The sequence below is a fragment of the Anarhichas minor genome, unplaced genomic scaffold (assembly GCF_050575085.1).
Source record: "Anarhichas minor isolate MPS153535 unplaced genomic scaffold, ASM5057508v1 ptg000049l, whole genome shotgun sequence".
Classification (NCBI taxonomy): domain Eukaryota; kingdom Metazoa; phylum Chordata; class Actinopteri; order Perciformes; family Anarhichadidae; genus Anarhichas; species Anarhichas minor.
In genome coordinates, this window is record NW_027466495.1 from 635,327 (window position 1) to 654,006 (window position 18,680).

At 42.7% G+C, this 18,680-nt stretch overlaps 1 protein-coding gene and 1 non-coding gene across 2 annotated transcripts; both read right to left on the reverse strand.

Annotated features, from left to right (window-relative positions):
* Positions 1 to 11,776: 11,776 nt before the first annotated feature.
* Positions 11,777 to 11,850, reverse strand: trnan-guu (transfer RNA asparagine (anticodon GUU)). The gene has a single exon. It is a non-coding gene; the product is annotated as a tRNA-Asn (tRNA).
* Positions 11,851 to 13,390: 1,540 nt separating this feature from the next.
* On the reverse strand, positions 13,391 to 16,079 carry gabarapb (GABA(A) receptor-associated protein b). The gene is made up of 4 exons (XM_076112330.1): positions 15,851 to 16,079; positions 14,608 to 14,686; positions 14,406 to 14,524; positions 13,391 to 14,275 (listed from the first exon to the last, which is right to left on the reverse strand). The coding sequence occupies exons 1-4, from the start codon at positions 15,938 to 15,940 to the stop codon at positions 14,195 to 14,197; spliced, it is 369 nt and encodes a 122-aa protein (XP_075968445.1). The 5' UTR covers positions 15,941 to 16,079; the 3' UTR covers positions 13,391 to 14,194.
* Positions 16,080 to 18,680: the final 2,601 nt, after the last annotated feature.

Genomic DNA, 18,680 nt, shown 5'->3' on the forward strand with positions numbered 1-18,680 from the left:
AGAGACACCAACCTGGAATGAACCTGTTCAGGTGGCAGTGAAAGGACTCCAGGGATGTGGACCCTCTGGCACAGCGGTACTTGGTCAGGATGGTGCCACTCTTGGTGGTGGTGGTGTCTACCACTGTGTACAGTGCCACATCTGGGAGGTCCTGGATGCATTGATGTGGCGTTTTTGCACACGCCAAATGTGCTCCATCCTTACGTCGTCCAGCAGTTGCACCCCCATGAGGTCTCTTCCATTTGCCCCCCCCCCAGTGTCTGCAGCACCTGCTCAATCAGCTTGATGGTAGTCTCCTCACCGCGTGTCCTACGGCAGTACCGACTGAGCTCCTTTTTGCCGATCCGTGAGTCCACCATGCGATCGGTAATGCCCGGAACACTTTCCTGCCTGAGCTGCTCACGCTTTACCTGCCTGAGCTGCTCACGCTTTACCTGCCGCAACAGAGCGAGGTCCCCTGCATCCCACTCAAAGATACATGCCGACAAGCTGCCCATAAAGGCCGGGTAGAGAGTCTGCGCGAGACAGGGATCACATTCAGGGGCTGTCCAGTCTGACTCAGAAGGTAGTCCACACCAATGAGCACACACACACGTAGGCAAAGCATTATATATACAAACCTTTAATTTAGAAAAGTCTGACTTGTATTTGTATCATGTTATGTCTGAATGGATGGATTTGGCAATGGGAATGATACAAATGTAGCCTTGTTAAACTTCAGTTAGAACACTGAAAAACAATAAACCAAAAAATTATGTAGCCAGATATTAACGAGACATACCAGTGTATATGGAAGGTGGCCTGAAGGTTGGCACAAATGCCTCGCCACACAACTTCAGGCTGTTGTTATTCACAGACTGGCTCACGTCACCGGAGTAGGTCAGGAAAGATGACGGCCTGCCGGTCACCGCTGCAGTCCCCCAATCCTGGTTCCACCTGTTCAGTCCTTCCAGGAGGTACAGCTGGAAATTAAGTGCATTTGCACTAGTTCCTGAACAACAAAAACAAAGTATTGCTTTTCAATCTGAATGCTTTCACAAAACAACCTACAAGTTATTGAAAATATAAAACACAAGAGAGACACCAACCTGGAATGAACCTGTTCAGGTGGCAGTGAAAGGACTCCAGGGATGTGGACCCTCTGGCACAGCGGTACTTGGTCAGGATGGTGCCACTCTTGGTGGTGGTGGTGTCTACCACTGTGTACAGTGCCACATCTGGGAGGTCCTGGATGCATTGATGTGGCGTTTTTGCACACGCCAAATGTGCTCCATCCTTACGTCGTCCAGCAGTTGCACCCCCATGAGGTCTCTTCCATTTGCCCCCCCCCCAGTGTCTGCAGCACCTGCTCAATCAGCTTGATGGTAGTCTCCTCACCGCGTGTCCTACGGCAGTACCGACTGAGCTCCTTTTTGCCGATCCGTGAGTCCACCATGCGATCGGTAATGCCCGGAACACTTTCCTGCCTGAGCTGCTCACGCTTTACCTGCCTGAGCTGCTCACGCTTTACCTGCCGCAACAGAGCGAGGTCCCCTGCATCCCACTCAAAGATACATGCCGACAAGCTGCCCATAAAGGCCGGGTAGAGAGTCTGCGCGAGACAGGGATCACATTCAGGGGCTGTCCAGTCTGACTCAGAAGGTAGTCCACACCAATGAGCACACACACACGTAGGCAAAGCATTATATATACAAACCTTTAATTTAGAAAAGTCTGACTTGTATTTGTATCATGTTATGTCTGAATGGATGGATTTGGCAATGGGAATGATACAAATGTAGCCTTGTTAAACTTCAGTTAGAACACTGAAAAACAATAAACCAAAAAATTATGTAGCCAGATATTAACGAGACATACCAGTGTATATGGAAGGTGGCCTGAAGGTTGGCACAAATGCCTTGTGAAACACCTTCAGGGTGCTGTTGTTGATAGACTGGCTAACGTCACTCACAAACAGGGGAACGACAGAACACACGAGGAGAGGAGATCGGGTCAGACAGGGATCCTGACAGATGCCACAGCAGTTTCTGTTGAAACTACTTTAGGATTCTATTGTAATTTTTAGGCGTAGTGTGTGGTGCTGTTATATTGTGCATCAGTGTTTGGACACTTTGTGAGATACTTTTCAGGCATGAAAGTAGATCTTATTTTGAAAATGTCCTTGTGGGAGGATGCTGGAGAACCCCCACATTGACACGGGGGACAACATGCAAACTCCTCACAGAAGGGCCGTGCAAACCGGGGATCGAATCCGGGTCCCTCTTGCCGTGAGGCCAGTAGGGACTGGAAAAAAAGATGCCACGATCTAAATATTCTAAATTTCAACAGGACACACACCGGTGGGCGTGGCTTCAAAATTAGGCCACACCCACAACTGTACAGCGGTCTCTGTGGCTACGCAATTGGTTAGCGCGTTCGGCTGTTAACCGAAAGGTTGGTGGTTCAAGCCCACCCAGGGACGTGAAATGTTTTCTTCTTAACTAGTTGCTTAGTCCGCCACATTACTCTAAAAAAAAAAAGAAAAACACTCATTGTCTCTGTACTATTGTAACTAACTATTTCACGGTGATGACAAAAAAATGCACTTTATTTACTTGACCCAACACAAATACAAAAGTGATAAACTTCTCTTCTGCACTATGATAATAAAAGATGGATCTTACAGCTGGATCATCAATCTGTCCATTGATGATCAGATTGATCACAAGGCTACATTTGTATCATTCCCATTGCCATTCTCTTGTTATCAAGAGATAACAAACGTGTGCCTCAGTAAAACAGGAAATGACGAGGCAGGCAAACGTGTGGCTTCTCCCATGTAACGTCATCTCAAGCCATTTTATTTAACACATTTTCAATTATAAATCAGGTCAAAGTTTACACTACTATCACATTACTATGTTTAAACAACATATTTGGTGTAGCTTGGTATAAAACCTTCCTAGCTGGTTTCCAATGGGCTCACAGTTACTGTGGCGCACGTGAAGAAGGCGCACGTGATGAAGACGCTATTACAAATGGCGGCGCTGCTCTAACAGGATAGCGAACCGCTAACACGTGCTAACTAACATGAACACGTATATACATCTTTCAGTCATATTTAATAAACATATTTAGTGTGAAACGACTTACTAGAATAAAAATAGTTGATTGGCTTCTTTGTGAACAAATAATACGATGTGTAGGAGCCAGAAAAAAACTAGGGAATGTACTGCGAGACTACTATCAGTTTAGCTAATGTTAGCACTCGACAGTCTTAAAACAACAATCACGTAGCTACTAAACAACTACATGAAACACAAAATAATCTATAAAAACGTTCAGTACACATTGGTCCCCAATTCAAACGTCATATTTAGTGCACTTTACAAGTCACTAACCTGAGAAAACGAGGAAATGATGAACAGGCAAACGTGTGGCTTCTCTCATGCAACGTCTCCTCGAGCTATGAGAAGAAGCTGCACGCGCACATACAAGTCCAGGGTCGCGAGTCGAAACCACAGCGCTGCACTGCCACCTACTGGTCATACATAGAAATACACTTCTGGGGAAGTTATATTATGATTACCAAAATCACAGAAATTCGTTCTTTCAAATATTAATCAAATAAACAAAAATGTGACCATACATTTTGTGTGCGTCACAATAATACTGCATTAACATGCTCCATATACATCTCTAGCAAATGTTATCTCTCAATCAGGATCGTGACTGTCCAATGTTGAATTGGATGTAGGCCAATACAAACAAAGTAAAACAAGAAATATACACGTGCAATGTAATTCAGCGCACAAAAACATCAGCTTGTTACTTTAACCAACTTTAATCATGAAAATTGAGTAAAGGAAGTCCAGAGCTGTAAACAGAGACAGCTCGCCTTCAAAGTAAAAGTTGCGCGTTTTCAAACGTGTTCGCTCCACTGATCAATTTAAGGAAAGCAAAATTAAAGAAATAAACAAATATTATACATTATAAATGACTGTACTTTATTTATAGGGATTGTAAATACTTGTACATTATTATTGATGTCTTTGGGTTGGTGAAATCATGTAAATATTTATTGTACATATATTATCGATATACTTACCTGTAGATGGTATGTCTACTCTGCGTTTATTAGAGTGAGAAGGTGTATGAAAGGAGCTGAGTTTGTTTGTGTAGAGAAACTAGTGGAGACTAGTAGACACTGGTGTGATGTTAGAATATCAAAATGAGGTGTTGGGGATGACCAATAGGTGGCAGTGCAGCGCTGTGGTTTCGACTCGCGACCCTGGACTTGTATGTGCGCGTGCAGCTTCTTCTCATAACTCGAGAAGACGTTACATGAGAGAAGCCACATGTTTGCCTGCTCATCGTTTCCTGTGTTTCTCAGGTTAGTGACTTGTAAAGTGCACCAAATATGATGTAAGAATTAGGGACCAATGTGTACTGAACATTTTTATAGATTATTTTGTGTTTCATGTAGTTGTTTAGTAGCTACGTGAGTGTTGTTTTAAGACTGTCGAGTGCTAACGTTAGCTAAACTGATAGTAGCCTCGCAGTACATTCCCTAGTTTTCAACTCTTTATGTTCTAATAAGTCGTTTCATGATAAATATGTTAATTAAATATGACTGAAACATGTATATAAGTGTTATGCATGTTGGTTAGCACGTGTTAGGGGTTCGCTATCCTGTTGGGCCAGCGCCGCCATTTGTAATAGCGTCTTCTTCACGTGTCTTCTTCACCTGCGCCACAGTAACTGAGCCCATTGGAAACTAGCTAGTACGGTTTTATACCAAGCTACACCAAGTATGTTGATTAAACATAGTAATGTGATAGTAGTGTTAACTTTGATTTGATTCTTGATGTGATTTTGTTTAAGATAATTTAATGTATTTTAAATGTACTTCGTCATGTCAAAATGAGGATAAATCAGCGTCGGAAATACACGAGGGCAAAGGGCAAAACTGCCCCGAAGAAATATAATTTTGCCCCTGATATCACTAGGAGAGGGGCAAAAAATGCCCCCATAATTTCCTCTAATAATAATGATAATTTAATGAACTTGTCAAAAACATCGTAGCCTATATGACCCGGTCCAGTTGCCATATGATGTTTTTGATTTTCGCCTTGACTGATGTGTGTGTGCGTGAAGAACCGAACGTTCTAAACAAATAAATAAATGGAGCGCTTCTTAATCAGACCTGAGACTGCGGTCAACTCAGCAGACACGTAAATTTTAGTGCACCTATATAATGAAATTCACGGTAAACGCATTCAAACAGCACAGATCGGGAGCGAGCGAAGGACTTTGAAAGCTAGCGGAAAGAATAACGTGAGACAACATCCGGTTTCTTCAGACGAACATCCGGTTTTCAGAATAAGATGCCAACAAAGTATACATATTGCATAATGGAAATTGGATTAAATTAATTATATTCACTTTAAGTATAAAACATGCTACCTGCATCTCGTGAGTTAAAGGGAAAATACACCTAAATTGTGTGTAACGTGTCTTTATTCTTTGATTTGAGGGTTGCTGGAAATGAATAACACCTGACTGACAGTCAATTAAGATTTTACTAAGCAAAAACTCTGAACTGAATTTGTACCGTCAAATGGCACATTTTTTAATTTTTTAAGGTGCTATAAAAATGTTTTTCTCAAAAATTCCACATAATGACTAATGCATATATGGTCAGGACAAAATGGGTAATATCACAATATTTGAGGCGCTACAAAAATATCTTTCTCAATAATTCCATACAATGACTGATGTATATCTAATCAAGGCATCGTTGACTTAATAATTGTTAATAGTTGTTTAAAAAATGTAATAATAACAATAAATAACCACAAAGAAATAAGAATAAAATTGAATATGATTGTCTGATTTGTTTGTTTTTTGTTCAAAAAATCTAAGAAAACACTTTGAATCTGTAGACTACTGCCTACTAGTCTTATTATTGCCATTTGATGACAATTGCTCATATACTGTAAGCCTAAATAAGTATATTTATTATTTTGAATAATATAACCAATTGCGCCACAGAGACGGCTGAACAGCTGTGGGTGTGGCCTAAATTTGAAGCACCGCCCACCTGTGTGTCCTGCAGAAATGAAGAATATTTAGATTATGGCATCTTTGTTTCCAGTCCATACTGGCCTCACGGCAAGAGGGACCCCGATTCGATCCCCGGGCTGCACGGCCCTTCTGTGAGGAGTTTGCATGTTAGCGCGGGGATTTTCCCACAAGGACATTTTCAAAATAAGATCTACTTTCATGCCTGAAAAGTATCTCACAAAGTGTCCACACACTGATGCACAATATAACAGCACCACACACTACGCCTAAAAATTACAATATAATCCTAAAGTAGTTTCAACAGAAACTGCTGTGGCGTCTGACCCGATCTCTCCTCGTGTGTTCTGTCGTTCACCTGTTTGTTATTGTCTGCCATGTGATCAGTGTTTTTCCTCTGCCTGCCTCCAGACACCTCCCATGGCCACACCCCTGATTGGTGCACAGCTGCAGAAAATCCAGCTGATTACCGCCTGCAGGTTGACACACCGGATCCTGATCCCACTAGTCACCTCCTGGCAGTATATCAACCCTGGTCCTGCTGTCCTGGGTCTTCAGTCCGTACCGTCTACTCACCCTGGTACTCCGTTACCTCTGTCCGTAAGTTTCCGTTCTTACGATCCCCGGTTCTGACCTCTCGCTTCTCTCTGCCACATTGTCTAGGTCCTACTAGTGTGCCAGGTTGTGTTGTGTGGTTACCAACCTGAGCCCACGGGGTTCCTCGGAGATCCCGTGTCCAGCCGTCCTGTGTCGGTCCACGGAAAACCACACCGTTGATCCTGCCGTCGGTCCACGGGGCCACACTGCCGAACCCACGCAACCCGGTGTGGAGCGCGGGGAGGCGCACACCTGCCAGCTTGGATGAGCCTACTCGAACTAGTCCACTGTCCAAAATACAGTCTGTTACCTGATTCCTGTCTTGTGGTTGCTATTGGGTCCTTTCCTGAACTCCCATGACAGCATCAGCAGCTGAGGGCCCGAGGATGGAGCAGGGAAAGACTGCTGCGTTACAACCAGCTGAGGGGTTGGGGATGGAGCTGGAAAGAGCTGGTGCTGTGGATGCAGCTCTGGGTGCTTCCTCTTTAGTTTAGCAGAGGCTAGAGGGTAGGACAGGACCTGAACCTCCCCGTGTCCAGCCTGCTCTGGTGTCTGGCAGAGAAGACGACCCTCTCTCTGTCCACATCCAGCATGCTCTGCCACAGAGCAACAATGTTGCTCGCCTATGCAGAGAGAGAACACAACAGCCCATGAGAAGAAGAAAAATAAATCTATGCGTGTTAATATGATGACGTGGCACAAAGGGAAAATAACAAGACAATGAATGTTCCTCACCATCTGGTTGCCAATAGCCAAGACGGGCTGGTTCCTCAGCTCCATCAAGCACTCCGCCAAGCTCTCTACCCTGTCCATTCCTGGCATGCAGGCGTGATCCACAGCCTAAACAAAAATACAGAGATGAGCAACACAACTTGAGAACAGTAAAATGGGACAAAACACAGATACCGTGATGTTATTTCTTCACACAAAATGATGTGTTTATATACCCCGGACTCTGGAGCCTGGGAGGTGGACGCAGCCTGGGAGGAGGACGCAGCCTGGGAGGAGGCAGGAGTCTGGGACAGTGAAGCAAGCTTGGAGAGCAGGGACAAGAGCAGAGGAGAGGCTGCAGGCTGTGAGGACACAGCAGGCTCGGAGGAGGCAGCAGGCTGTGAGGACACAGCAGGCTCGGTGGAGGCAGCAGGCTGTGAGGACACAGCAGGCTCGGAGGAGCCAGCAGGCTGTGAGGACACAGCAGGCTCGGAGGAGGCAGCAGGCTGTGAGGACACAGCAGGCTCGGAGGAGCCAGCAGGCTGTGAGGACACAGCAGGCTCGGAGGAGCCAGCAGGCTGTGAGGACACAGCAGGCTGTGAGGACGTAACATGAAGGGAGGAGGCTCCAGGCAGAGAGGAGGAAGAGAGGCTTGGGTCATCCAGGAGACTTAGCACTGTACTTTCCTGGAAGCCCTCGTATGCTTCCTCTCCCTCATCCACATCCTCCAGCATGTCATCAGTCTCTTCTGAGACAGGGATCACATTCAGGGGCTGTCCAGTCTGACTCAGAAGGTAGTCCACACCAATGAGCTCGCCTATGAAAAAGAGCAGAAAGGCAGGCACACACACACACACACATCATTAGTTGTAGTCAAAGCATTTTATATACAAACCTTTAATTTAGAAAAGTCTGACTTGTATTTGTATCATGTTATGTCTGAATGGATGGATTTGGCAATGGGAATGATACAAGTGTAGCCTTGTTGAACTTCAGTTAGAACACTGAAAAACAATAAACCAAAAGAATTATGGAGCCAGATATTAACGAGACATACCAGTGTATATGGAAGGTGGCCTGAAGGTTGGCACAAATGCCTCGCCACACAACTTCAGGCTGTTGTTAATAGACTGGCTCACGTCACCGGAGTACGTCAGGAAAGATGACGGCCTGCCGGTCACCGCTGCAGTCCCCCGATCCTGGTTCCACCTGTTCAGTCCTTCCAGGAGGTACAGTTGGAAATTAAGTGCATTTACACTAGTTCCTGAACAACAAAACAACAACAACATTGTATTGCTTTTCAATCTGAATGCTTTCACAAAATAACCTACAAGTTATTGAAAATATAAAACACAAGAGAGACACCAACCTGGAATGAACCTGTTCAGGTGGCAGTGAAAGGACTCCAGGGATGTGGACCCTCTGGCACAGCGGTACTTGGTCAGTATGACGCCACTCTTGGTGGTGGTGGTGCCTACCACTGTGTACAGTGCCACATCTGGGAGGTCCTGGATGCATTGATGTGGCGTTTTTGCACACGCCAAATGTGCTCCATCCTTACGTCGTCCAGCAGTTGCACCCCCATGAGGTCTCTTCCATTTGCCCCCCCGTGTCTGCAGCACCTGCTTAATCAGCTTGATGGTGGTCTCCTCACCGCGTGTCCTACGGCAGTACCGACTGAGCTCCTTTTTGCCGATCCGTGAGTCCACCATGCGATCGGTAATGCCCGGCACACTTTCCTGCCTGAGCTGCTCACGCTTTACCTGCCTCAACAGAGCGAGGTCCCCTGCATCCCACTCAAAGATGCATGCCGACAAGCTGCCCATAAAGGCCGGGTAGAGAGTATGCGCGTCAGTGGTGCATCCTACGGCCATCCTCCTCATGAAGTGCCAGATGTCCAGTCGTATGTGGAGTTCTGGCCACGCTGCAAACCTTGTCTGCAGCTTGGTCGACCCCCTCACTCTTGCAGCAGTCGCAGTCAACGTAAAGCAGCACTGGGGGTGGAACATCTGCCTTCCGGTACCGCTCCATCACGCCAGACACCATCGCGTTCAGACCCAGCCCCTCCGCAACCGTCAGGACACTGATCAGGATCTGATCACCAAATATGGAGGTGGACCCAAATATGGAGGTGATGCTGGCCCTAATATGGTATATCCGGGTGAGGATGTCCATCCCGTACACGGACAGCAGCCAGTGACTGGTTGGAACCTCAATGTGCTTTGGCGGCTTCTGCCAGACCACTGGTAAGAGGCTGGGCTGCTCCGCAAAGTTCCCAGGGTGTTCGGGCAAAATTTTCCCCGAGGGCTCGAGCACCCATTTATAGTTCCGGGAAGTACCAACCACAGGAAGTGGGTAGGGGGGGAAGTAAAGATATGTGTTCTGTTTATTTAGATACATTTTTTATAATTTACTTTAATTATAAGGATTGTAAATACTTGTAAATTATTATTGATATCTTTGGGTTGGTGAAATCATGTAAATATTTATTGTACATATATTACAATATGATGTTGTAATATGTGTGATGTTAGAATATCAAAATAAATGAAGCTTCATCTGAAACCTTCTGGACTGCTCATCTGCTCTTTTTCCTTCATCGCCGCTCGGGCATCCTAACGGGGATTTCTCAATCTGAAATGATAAGAATTGCTGTTTAGCCTGGAGTGAGTCAATCAGTGTGCTACGTCTGGCATTATCTGCACCATCATATTGCATAATTGTAATCCAGTGCGTGTCATACTAGTGACAGTAATAGGTACATAGTTTGCTATACTTTACCTTCTGATAGAGGTTGTGCCACTTCCTCTGCCTTGGGGCCGGCCTACTGCCTCCTCCAGAAGGCCAAACGCCAGAGCTGGCAAATGCCCTCAGCCTTGAAAGATAACGTGGAAATAACTATTGTTAAATCTACATACCTGTGACATTGATGTGCATACGTAGTAGAGTAACACGGCAACTCTGAGTTCAGCAATCTACACTGATAACATGTTTTCAGGTATTTATACATGGTATTAATACATGTAATCAATACATATATGTATACACATTATTTACATTTATACGGTGTAGTTATACTTTAATTTTTCTACAAAATTAAGTTGCAATAACTTTGAGAGAAAAATTAGATCTGTTTTTATGAACTCGTCCCCAAATGCTTTTGTCAAAGCACAAGTTTCGTGCTATATAGTCATTTAAAATGGTCAATACACTAGTCAAAAGGATTATTTATTCATTTATTTTATTTTATGTAGAATAGTTAAAAGTGCAAACAGGAAAGAAACTTGAAGGCTTTTACATGGGATAGCTTAGTGGCTTCATTGTAATGACAACAGAGCCAGCCTTAAAGTCAAAGTTCAGGGTAAATCAACTCTTTTTACAGTAACACACTCATCACAAGTCTCAACACTACAGCCTGAAACATTCACCCAAATAGTTTTAAGAAGCCTTGATTAAATAATCTCTATTAAATAAATAAATGATATAATGAATCATTACATACAAATAATTCAGTGTTTGTGACCATTGGCAGTTTATTCACGTTCAATAGTGGGAAAGTGGCAAAAAGATGACTAACAGTAATTTATTATGTTAAAACACCACGGGAGTCAAAGTGGGTGGCACTGAAGAGTGTTTTCTCCTCTTTCTCATTTTGTTTCTCTTTTCTCCCTCTTTTTCCCATTCTCCCCCTTTCTCCCCCTTCTCCTTTTCCCCTTTAACAGACTATTGTTCCACAGCCACCAATAATGAGATGGGAAGGAGCTGATTGGCTGGTCTGAAATCCAATGTTACCATGATGGCCAGGGGCAGCAAATACACGTAGTTTGTAATTTCTTAAAAGTAAAGCAATTTAAAGAGTGAAAGTATGTTTCAACAGTCATTTATAATGTATAATATTTGTTTATTTCTTTAATTTTGCTTTCCTTAAATTGATCGCTGGAGCAAGCACGTTTGAAAACGCGCAACTTTTACTTTGAAGGCGAGCCGTGTCTGTTTACAGCTCTGGACTTCCTTTACTCAATTTTCATGATTAAAGTTGGATAAAGTAACAAGCTGATGTTTTTGGTGCGCTGAATTATATTGCACGTGTTCATGAATGACAGATAGTCAATCCAGCTGTGAGATCCATCTTTTATAAATCATCTTTCTATAATTTGTAAAGTGCAGAAGAGAAGTTTTTCACTTTTATATTTGTGTGTTGGGTCAAGTAATTAAAATACATTTTGTAAACATGTCATCACGGTGAAATAGTTTGCTGTACAGAGACAAAGAGTGTTTTTTATGTGGTAACGTTTTGAGAAGCTAGTTAAGAAGAAAATAATTCACGGACCGTCCAATCATGATGTTGACTGTCCAATGTTGAATTGGATGTAGGCCAATCATCGTCAAAAAAACAAAAACGTCACGTCCCTGGGTGGGCTTGAACCACCAACCTTTCGGTTAACAGCCGAACGCGCTAACCAATTGCGCCACAGAGACGGCGATACACCTATCAGTATGCAGTTTCAAATTAAAGCCCCGCCCACCTGTGTCCACGATAGATCATTTAGATCAGAGGTCTACAACAGGTCTACAACCAGGTACCTCCGCGGCCCCCAGGGGGTCCGCGGAGGTACTGCAGGAGGTCCGCGAAATTTTTGGTTGATTAGAAAAAAAATAATAATTCTCTAAACATGAATCTGTCCATTATTTTAATAGTTCAGTATTGTATGAAAGATAACAGGTATCTTTATGCATGGCAGTGGTACTAATAGGCTATCACTCATTTTTCGTTTCCACGTTTAAAATGAAAACATCAATTTGAATAGCTTGTGTGCATGATTATCACGCAATTGACAGACAATGTTGATATTGGCATTGGTATCAGTTGACAAGGTATGTTTATAAATGGCAGTGGCACGGCCACCCTACTCATGGTACCTGTTTGAAATGAAAACATGAATATATGAACCTGTGTATTATTTGAATAGCTTAGTACTGAATGCACAATAAAGAGGTATGTTTATACATGGCACTAGGCCCATTTAATATAAAACACAATTGTATACAATATATATAGTCGGGGGTCCCTGCTCCATCTCTCTAGCAGTTTGGGGGTCCTTGGCCTGAAAAACGTTGAAGACCCCTGATTTAGATCATAGCGTCTTAGATGTAATGTTTTAAGTGCAGTCAACTACTAATGAACTTATTGTTACTCACTACAATCTCGCAAGCAAACGTTAAGCCCCAATGATGTCACACTTGTGTTCCTGGTTTGTCGACCTTTTATCCCTGATAATGGATATAAAGTTACGTGTTGCATGTAAAACCTAGCAGCTGCAGAGCTAAACCGCCCTGGTCTCTTGACTACAGTGGTTTTATGGATACATAATTCCTCAAAATATAACAGGCATAAATCAGTATCGTGGCTCATTTAATTGTAGATCTACATACCATGTGAATAGTTTTCTGTTCTTAATTATATCATTTGGTCTCGTTTGGTTTCTCGTGCTGTTGAATTCTATCAGCTATTAACAGATTCCTAAATGTATTTGTTTTTAAAACCTGCGAAACAGTTCTTTTTAACTTGTAGAATTTAATGGCATGCATTTTTTTGAAAGTTTCATTTTTACTTGAAACAAGGACATACTGCTACTGATGACGTATCCTGTTCATCCTGCCACATTTATACTTCTGCTCCTGGTTTCTGTAACCTTCACCCGTGGAAACTAGCTCATATATTCACATTAAGTTGACAATAAGTGTCTTTGCACAACTTGGAAAAGTCCTCACTATTTGAGCAGCCACAGTAGCTGATGTGAGAGGCTACTAAATCACAGATTCAGGGTGTTTACTGCATCGCCGTACAAGACATATTTGTGATTTTGGGGCAATATAATTACAGTGAACATGACTTACCTTCTGTAATGACTGAACGTTTGGTCTATCTGCCTCTCACATGGAAAACTTTATTTTTTTTTTTTAAATAACCCCTTCTCAAATATGACCTAGAATATTCAATAACCACAGGAAACAGATCTTTTAATCACATTTTATCATGTATGGTCTTAAGTGGAGAGAAAGAGCCAGTAATGCAGCTGTATACAGAGTTCAAATCTTTTAAAGGAGACAAACTTAAAAAAAAAAAAAAAAAAAAGAGAAAATTTCACTCAGCTTTACAATACCTTTTAGAAAATAAGCAATCTAAAATGAACAACAACAATCATAGTAGCAGTCAACAGAATAGTCTCACCACTGAAAGCAGAGGATGATAGTTAGTCTGAATTATATTATACTCCTTATACACACACACAATTCTCATTTACATACTTCAGTGACAGGTGATATTTTGTAAAAATATCACCTGTCACTTCAGTTTTGTTTTTTCAGGAAAAGAACTGCTGCAAAACAGTTATCCTTAAAATAACCTGCCTTCAACTGGTCGACGCTATCGATTTCGTAAACTCAAAGCACACTTTATACCCCTACACGCCGACAGCGTGACCAAACAATAATCTATCTTCATTGTCAATAAGAGCTGATTTGAACTCACATGCCTTTCTTCCCTTAACCCCGGGGCGACTATATTCACGGCCTATAGTTGCCACGAGACCACCGTGTCGCTACCGAAAATAATAAGTGGAGGCAAATACAATTCAGACTGCAGAATAATAAAGACGTAGAGGGAGGGGGAGAGGGGTAATGTAGCGGTGGTGAAAGCGCATTTGACATATTCACTCTGAGAACTCTAGGCTGCTCAGCTGGATTTAATATTTAAATGAATGAACGGTGGAGGTCTCAGAAAGGTGGGTAGTGGTTGGTGGGGCGGGGGACGGTAGCGGGATCAGATTTCCCTTTGGCTGCTCCCGTACACGCTCTCATCACTGTAGGCAATGTAGAGGAAAAAGTCCTCTTCATGGTGCTCCTGGGTGAGAGAGTAAGAAGAAAAGATGTTAGCATGACACTAACGATGTAACTTTAATGTAAGTAGGGGGTGAAAAAACAACACAATGTAGTGATGAGAGCAGGCCAGTGAGGTAGAACATGACTCTTGCCTGGTACAACAGTCCCATGGTTGCTGAGGTGGGTGGAATGACGTTGTTTACAAAGAAGAAGAGGGCGTCCTCCGCTCGCAAGTGGATTCTTTTCCGGATGAGGAAGTAAAACTGGCCCACTGATGAATGACAATTGACAGAACTTTAGATGTTACTGCACTCTCGTTGATGTAATTTGTTTCCCCAGGAATCAAATATTTACCTGTCAGGTCGGAGGGGACAAGATATTTCTTCTTGTCCAGATCTCCTATTCTGGCTTTGGGGGCTTTCTCCACAATTACCTGAAGAGAAAACAAAAACAAGAACCATCTAGTACATTTCACACTGAACAAAAGGCCGTGTGTATCAAGTGAGAAGTACTTCAATAGACTTTCACCTTTCTAAGAAAAGGGATCTGAGAATACACAACTTTATCAGTCAAGCGAGGACTGAACTACTTTTAAACCAGATGTTGCGTTTCATCAACAGTATCTGGAGCCTGGTATTTTGTAATTAGTCAGTTAGAAAGACACACGTATGTATATATTTATTGAAGTAACTCAGACCCAGAAAGTTGCCACACAGGACTGACTAGAGCACTTCCACTTTCTTCTCCTCAGTCTAAAAATAGGACTAGTACCTGAATACTACCTGCCTTCCCTCATAACCTAAGACAGCAAAATTAATATATTTGGGTTTTGGACTATTGGTTTTAGATCAGTGACTTGTGACGAGGCTGCTTTTTACCATTTCCAGATATTGTATACACCAAATTAGTGATAGATTAATTGAGAAATAATTGGAAGATTAGTTAAGTTAATTGGAGCAATACATCGAGTGTTTAACAAACTATGACTGATAACAGGAGTAAAAATGAAACTAGATTGCTCTCGTAAAGACAAATCAAGCTATCTTACATTAGCTCACTGCGCATTGACCTGCTGCCAGGTTTCACTCGGTCAATCTTGAACGGCAAAAATGCAAAATAGCTGCGGACTATATAACGCATCTTAAACAGCCAGGGAAGCGTAAACAAGTGTCCCGTTTGTTGACACGTACTATTTTAAGGTGCAGCCTAAAGCTACACCCAGACCATATTCACAGGACTGTCTTTGTAATAACCACCACGGGTTTTAAACACCGTGTGACGTTATATTACCCGATATCTTTACTACTATGTAGTATGATCTTGTATTAAACTCACACGGAAGGATTACAGGAAGCTATATTACCTGACGGCCTGCTCGGAGCGGCCGACATTGTTTCTAGGTTAACCTCTACGGTTAGCTTTATTAGCTAACGTGGCAGCTAACTATCAGGAAGTATAATAACAATAATCATGTAGTTACAACCGAGCCACATGATTATAGATGGATGTAATGCGGGTACACGAAGTGTCATTGACAACTAGCAAAACGGCACAAGCGTTGCCACATAGGTAAGCTAAGCTAACGTTAGCTACTCACAGGCACCCTGTCCGGATACTTCTTCCTTATTTTCTCGCCTTCGGACCGCCTTTTCTCAAAAGGGTGCTCTTCTTTGTACTGGAACTTCATCTTTGAAAAAGAGATGACAGACAACACGTCGGTCACTCTGAGTTTGGTTGGATAGCAATCTGCTCACGGAACTGCTTCAAATCGCTGTCACACACGACAAAAACAAAACGATGCTAACTAGCTTTTTAGCTCGCCACAGCTGTTTTCCTAGTGCGACTGCGGCGGAGGGATACAATAACAACATGACGCTGCAGAGAGTCTAGTTCGCAAGATAGACTTCGCTCTATGCTAGACCACGTTAACGTCAAGTTCCGACAATCGGTTTTTATTCAAATGAAATGTATTCCTTTGAAATTAATCATTTTCAAGTGGTTCTAAAATGTATGATGCAATGTTTTCGGAGGAACTATTTTTATGTTGATCAACCGCTGCGCGTAAAGATACAGGGCAGGGCAGTGAAGAGGCTGTCCTTGTCATATGACCGCGGCCCAGCAGTTAGCAGCTCGAGACGAGAAACTCAAAAACATCCGATAATAAACCGTAATTTGGACCCAATATTAAACTGAGCTCTAAAGAAAATCTGGGTCCAAAGACATCCAGTATGTCCGCGGCAAAGTAGCGAATATTGAGCATTAATGTCTTTATTTAAGCTCAGAATGACTAAATTGGATCGAAGTTTCGCAATTTCCGCTGTTGCCACATCATAACAAGCATTATACGAACCGCTAACCCGATTTATGGAAGACTTAAGGGGGAAATCAAATGTAAAATCAAAGGGGTTCATGTTCTAGTTATTTTATAAAGGTTTATTGGTGCGTGATGAAGGTGAATGCTGCATGGTTTTAGGGAAACTACTAGGCCCTAATAGTTTGGGGAATTTACGAGGAACTGCTCAGCGGCCAGCCAGTGTAGTCTGCAATATGTCAGAGTCCCAGTTTGCCATTCATATGTCCATGTCTTGAAACACTCTAACCAGTATATTGTGCTCGTGACTCAGCTGTATGACTCACTCACTACTCTCCACCCTCTGTGCTTTGATATGCAGACTGCATACATCTGAAAAGTCCTTCATGTGTTACAGACTTCTCTTTAACAATGGAAACAAACGGGGAAACAACCCTTTCTTTCAAACCACAATGTTAACTCATAATTATAGGTGACCATTGTAGAGAATTTCAGTATTAAACGCATTATTAGTAAGATTTAATAACACCCCTAGTGGTGAGTAGAAGTGTCACAATAATAAATATGTTAGTCACAATATGTTTCCATATGGAATGTATTAAAGGTTTACAATATTCTTACTTATAGAGGATATTATATGTTACAGTATATCAACACATTGAATGTATTAAATCATAGAAGTATAGTCACTGTAGGTATTAAAACACTAAGAATAGTCTTGAGGGTCAGATAGGGATTCTGAGTGAGGTGTCAGACATGCAGCAGCAAATGGAGGCGACCTCATCGATGGAGGATGGGGCCAGTGGGACGGTCAAATGCCAAGCTGACCAGCAGGACAGAGAGGAGGAGTTCAAGATGTTTTGCTAAGGGATCGATAATGGGAGGGGGCAGAATTCAAATGAAGCCAATCACTAATCGCCATGGAGGGTCATTCACACATTTTATGACAGTGTCGGACACTTTCCGACTCTCAGGGGATACAAAAGAGAATGTTTTAGGGAGTTTACCTCAGATCACTGCAGCTCTCATTTTCAGCTAACTGGCCGCGCCGGACTGTGAGGAGATGCGTGTATGTGGTCTCTGCTCTCGAGAACATTACTATTGATAGTTAATTCAGTTTGTAAGTGAACTTTGTGTAGTACATTAAATATTGTTTTAATTTTGGACCGGGTCCAGCTCATTCTTCTGATGCGCGTGCGCAGTAAGAAGCTCGCAGCAGAAGAGTACCTGCGGCCTGCAAGCTCCTTCATCCTTTGTTCTTAAAAACCTAACACCATGTTAAAGTTTTTTTTCCCAGTATGGTTCAAAATACAGATTTTAGAATACCGATAGTTACCGACAGCAGCTTCAGGTTATCGTGCAAACTGTAGAGTACAACTTTGAGTCATACTACGGGGCTTATTGTGGGACTTTAAAAGGTATGACAGACCTACATCATAAATGGCAAAAGTCCATTTTTGATGTTGGGAGTAGCCTATAAAATAAAAAACCTCAGTATCTTGCTCCCTGCCGTATGATTTCCCTCACAAAAGTTCTTCGTCGTCGGTGACAAATCCCAAGTAAAGCCTACATCTTCCCCTGCAAACCATTATGTTATCCTAACAACAAAGTCTCCCATCACTCAGCAGCTACAGCTCAGCCGTGCCTCAGAGTCCGGTCAGTTCCTGGTCCAAGTTACAGACATCTCTCCGTATCTCCACCTGTGTGTATACTAGCAGACTGTACTGTGCATCCAAGAAGCACCCGCCGTCCCTCTCCATTGCATCTCCAGCTTTGGGGAAGGTGAAAGAAGAGAGAGAGAGAGAAAAAAGATAAAGTCTTTGCTTACCCAGGAATGGTTGACAAAAGTAACAGAGGAGGTGACATTTAACAAGGTGGTTGGTTTTCTTACAGGAGGAAAGTTACTTTAAACAAGAGATGCACATTCACCGTTTCAAACTTTCGGTTTTACTTTAATACCATCATCAGGAGGAGGTAGAGTGAAAAACAGCTATTATGTACCAATATACACTCGGCCCACCCGTAGTACAGATGCCTTCCTTCATGACGGTGATGTAGCTTGTGGTGCTGTTGAAATTTATTGCATTATAAAGACTTATTATAAAGAATTATGTCC